General features: G+C 41.8%; 1 protein-coding gene across 2 annotated transcripts in view; it reads right to left on the reverse strand.

Moving 5' to 3' along the window:
* The window catches only part of LOC137978479 (anaphase-promoting complex subunit 1-like), an 80,550-nt gene that overhangs the window by 63,968 nt on the left and 11,582 nt on the right, over positions 1-5,000 (reverse strand). For both annotated transcript variants that reach the window (XM_068825427.1, XM_068825426.1), the window contains exons 9-10: positions 4,843-5,000; positions 308-406 (exon numbers count right to left, since the gene is read on the reverse strand). The exon at positions 4,843-5,000 is cut by the window's right edge and continues 8 nt beyond it. In XM_068825427.1, coding sequence (XP_068681528.1) covers positions 308-406; positions 4,843-5,000 — 257 coding nt within the window. The remainder of the gene's footprint in view (positions 1-307; positions 407-4,842) is intronic.

Below are 5,000 nucleotides of genomic sequence, written 5' to 3' on the forward strand. Positions count from 1 at the left end.
CATTACAATAGTTCTTGGGAGTGGTTTAGAAACAATAAACAATTTAAATTAAGACCTTAATGCTTTACACAACAAAGCTTCATCTACATGTACATGTAATGAAATTAGACGGCATAACATCCACAATATGTTACCAAGTATATTCCTGCAGTTGTATAAATTGGGCCTGATCAGATGACAATAGTAAAATTAAAGTGTGCCAGTCAAGGCTTCTGTTATACATGTAGAAAGTGCAATTTTAGGAGGAAACTCAAAGGGCCCTTTGCAAAGGGCCCTCTTGAAAATGATAAGCATTGATTTTCCTTACCTTAGCTTATTTAGTTGAGGAAGAAGATAACAAAGGAAGGTAGCACCAGAGTAGCCTTGGGTAAGAAATGCTTTGGATGCTTTCCCTTTTGCACCATATCTGACGAAACATTGAAAAAACAAAACCATGTTATTCCTAAAGTGACTTCAAATTACAAAAAAAAACTGACATAATACAAAACTTTTGGGCCACGACTTTAAAACAAAGGGCGACTCCGAAGAACCTCTTTCTCCAAAATCTTAAATCTTTTCAGGCTTTTCCTGGTGTGATTTACCCTGCTTGGCAGAGACGTCCTTGATTTCCCTCTCCAGCGAGAAGGAAATGAAACATCTGCAAGACATCTCCTTAATTGATGTTCTATCATGCATGTGTATTGTGAAGTCAATGCAATGTCACTACAACTCTTCCACCATTGGGCTCCTTGATGTTCTGTCACGCGTGCATGTCGGGAAGTCAATGCAATGTCACTACAACTCTTCCACCATTGGGCTCCTTGATGTTCTGTCACGCGTGCATGTCGGGAAGTCAATGCAATGTCACTACAACTCTTCCACCATTGGGCTCCTTGATGTTCTGTTACGCGTGCATGTCGGGAAGTCAATGCAATGTCACTACAACTCTTCCACCATTGGGCTCCTTGATGTTCTGTCACGCGTGCATGTCGGGAAGCCAATGCAATGTCACTACAACTCTTCCACCATTGGGCTCCTTGATGTTCTGTCACGCGTGCATGTCGGGAAGCCAATGCAATGTCACTACAACTCTTCCACCATTGGGCTCCTTGATGTTCTGTCAAGCGTGCATGTCGGGAAGCCAATGCAATGTCACTACAACTCTTCCACCATTGGGCTCCTTGATGTTCTGTCACGCGTGCATGTCGGGAAGCCAATGCAATGTCAATACAACTCTTCCACCATTGGGCTCCTTGATGTTCTGTCACGCACACATATCAGGAAGCCAATGCAATGTCACTACAGCTCTTCCACCATTGGGCTCCTTGATGTTCTGTCACACGTGCATGTCGGGAAGCCAATGCAATGTCACTACAACTCTTCCACTATGATTGAGCAAGCGTTAACATTCACACTGGTTATAGCAGGTTTTAAACCAGTTTAAAATTTCTGGATGACATCGAGGAGATCCATGCAGAGATTTCCATTTCTTTCACGCTTGCAAGGGAAAATCCTTACAGGGCTCGAAATTAACAAAAAAGATCTAGTCGCAATTTTGCGTCAGAGATACGAAAATTTAGTCGCAATTTCGCACATTTTGGTTACTAGATGTACTTAATGTCAGCCTACGTATAATGCCCTAAGCACTATACAGCATACATCCGTAGCAAAATTCCCTACATTCTGTCTTGCATCCACTGCACTTGCTGTAGCTGTAGTAGTTGTAGCAACAGAACATGTAATAGGTGTAGCAGGTGCAGTAGATGTATTAGCCGCAGTACCTGTATTACCTTAAGTGGCTGTAGCAGCTGTAATAGCTGTAGTTGCTGAGGTACTGGTAGTTGCTGTAGTAGCTGTACGGGCAGTTTCTGTAGTACGGGAAGTTACTGTAATACCAGTAGTTCCTGCAGTACCAGTAGTTGCTGTAGTAGCTGTTATTTCAGTACTAATAACGGTAGATGTAGTAGAAGGTGTAGTTGCTGTAGCTGATATAGTAGCTGTAGTACCCGGGTAATTTCTGTACTTCATGTAGTAGCTATAGTACCAGTAGTTGATGTAGTTCTGTAGTTGATGTAGTAGCTATAGTACTGGTAGCTGCTGTAGAAGCTGAAGTTGATGTAGTAGCTGCAGTAGCTATAGCATCTGTCCTGTTTGTAGTAGCTGTAGTACCTGTAGTACATGAAGTAGCTATAGCATCTGTAGTAGCCGCTGCATTGGTATCAGCTCACGCATACAAAGGATTTGTGGATTTTTTTGGATGAAAAGCTTTTTTGAAGTCGTTTTGTACTCATTTTCGTAGTTCCAGATTTGTAAATAAAAACTTATTTTTCCTCGGAAAAACAGTTGCAGTTTTGGGAACAATTTTGGAGGCAGCTCCAGTTTTGGGAACAGAAACTACACCTGCTACTAGAGGTGCTACAGCTTCTAGGGCTACTACAGCTATTCAGTTACTTCAGGTGCTACAGATACTACAGTTGTAAACCCTCGCTACTACTGCAACTACCGTCAGCAACTACGGCAACTACTGCTACTACAGCAACTACACCAATTCCACTACTACAGTCAGCTACTACCAGTACTACAGCAACAACCAGTTTTACAGGAACTACTGGTACTACAGCAACCACATCAACAACAGCTTCTACAGCAACTACTGGTACTACATCAACTACAGCTACTACCAGTTCTACAACCACTACAGGAACTACCGGTACTACAGCTACTACCGGTACTTCAGGAACTACCAGTACTACAGTACCGCTCAAAGGTAAGTTGACAGTCACTCGCGAGTCGCGAAACTCGACTCGATTCTCGATCCTCGAAAATTTCGAGAATCGAGTCTCGAATCGAGTTTCGCAACTCGCGAGTTAAGTCTTTCGAGTTTCGAGTCGAGAAAAATAATGAGCTTGATGCTTGACTGGTCTCTCGAGAAACAAATTAGACAAGCAAAGCGCACTTGTGTGTTGCACATGCGTCGAAAAAGCGAGTCGGATATCAAGTGCAAGTAGTTCTGTTGACGAAATATGCACACAGTTCCCGTCGCTCCTTTCCTCAAAGGATCAATGAATAATCTGTTGCGATCATTTACAAAACAGTTCTCTTCACAATCGACTTGAACATGCTACGCTTGACTTAAAAGTTAAAACCTGAAGCTTTCTTTACTCTGATAATATTAGCGTTATCGATAGTTGATTTTACAACACTACAACATCTACCAGTACTGGCGCAACAGTTACTACAGCAACTACAGGTACCACAAGAAGTACCAGTACTACAGGAACCACCAGTACTACAGAGACCTACAGCAACTACCTGACAGTGTACTAGAGCAACTAGAGCAACTAGAGCTACAATAGCTACATCAACCACTGCTACTACAGCACTAAATTGTACCTCAGTAACTACAGAAACCACCGCTACGTCAGCAACTACAGGCATAACATCAATTGTAGCTAGTACAGCAACCACTGGCTCTAAAAAGTTTCAACAGTTGCTACCAGTATTTAAGGATTATTGCAGGTACAGTACACTTCCGAGATGAGTGACCAACGCACACGCAACGTACAATCGTGCAAGACAAACGCACGTTATTGTCGTTTATAAAAACGCGTTAACACGTCTGAAATTGCGTTTATGAAACGCGTTTGCTCTTTTGTTATTCATACCTTCAATTTCTTTTGTCTAGTTTTCATAAACAATGGATGGAAGTGCCTTTAATAAACGTTGTATGCAGTGATGCACTGCATTAAATTTCACTTATTATATGACTATCTCCTTGAGCGGGCAAGATGCAGCAAATCGCACGCTGTGATTGGCTACCCGAGCGGGCAAGATGGAGTGATACTGCCTGCTCGGGATTTCTCGCTTGGTCCTGCAAGATCAAAGATCACTTTTTGTGTGTTTTAAGTCATATAATAAATCCTTTATTGACCAAGCTTGTTCGGTCAAGATGGCTGGATATTGATTGGCCTCGTTCTTTTTTTGTGTGTTTATGGACCATAAACACGCAACAAAAAAAAAACTTGGCCAATATCCAGCCATCTTGACCGAACAAGCTTGGTCAATAACCCATATGTCAACACCCAACATTGTCTGGCCAAATTTTCAATGTAAACGCGGACGCTTTTCTCTGACCTGTACTGTACATGTACTACTGTAACAGCTACTACCTGCACTCCTTTTGTTATAGGTAATGCATTTTTATAATTGTATAGTGCTTGGGACATTATATACAATGGCTTACACCAAGTACCGACCCAAATTTTAGTCGCAAAATTTTCGTACTGCACTTTATAGTCTCCTTCGCAGCCGTCTTTCGGGATGTCAACCCCGAAAGAACAGTGCTGCATTGTGTTGTCAGCGATTTAGCAAAACAAAATATGAGCCTGCAATACTTGTGTGTAAAGAAACCGCTGAAAATGGCGAATGATCAAAGGAGCAGAGTTTCGCACGCAAGATCACAGCTAAATTACGCCACAATTACGCTATTTTCTGGTTCAAAGAAAATCCACAGCAAGAAACAAATAATTTTGTCATTTCGTTAGTATTTATTTTAGCAAAAGTGGCAACTGCTAATCCTTTTTTTTTCGAAAGAGCGAAGGTGAAAACAAGTCGCAAATTTGCGACTTGTTAGTTGTAAAGGTGAAACATTCAGTCGCAAATGCGACTGTATTGGTCGCAATTTTGAGCCCTGCAAGGCAACCTCTGCCAAGCGGGGTAAATGTGACTATCAAAGGGATGACCTTGAACAAGTGTTGAAATATCAACCTTGAGAACAGGCAGGCAGCATGGATGAATCTTTTCTGTTATGACAATTAAATGGTAACATACAGCATAACTAACCAATGCTGCACACAAACATACCTGACCGGAAGTTGTGGTTCTTGCCAAACTTGGTTCAAACAAATTTCTGGCAACAATGGCTGGAATGAATCTCTAAGTAATTCATCTGTGCTTGAACAGCTGTATGTCGATGAACAGCGAGTTAGAAGAGGAGACCTTGACAAGTTGATCCCCAATGG

The sequence above is a fragment of the Montipora foliosa genome, chromosome 12 (genome assembly GCF_036669935.1).
Source record: "Montipora foliosa isolate CH-2021 chromosome 12, ASM3666993v2, whole genome shotgun sequence".
Lineage (NCBI taxonomy): Eukaryota > Metazoa > Cnidaria > Anthozoa > Scleractinia > Acroporidae > Montipora > Montipora foliosa.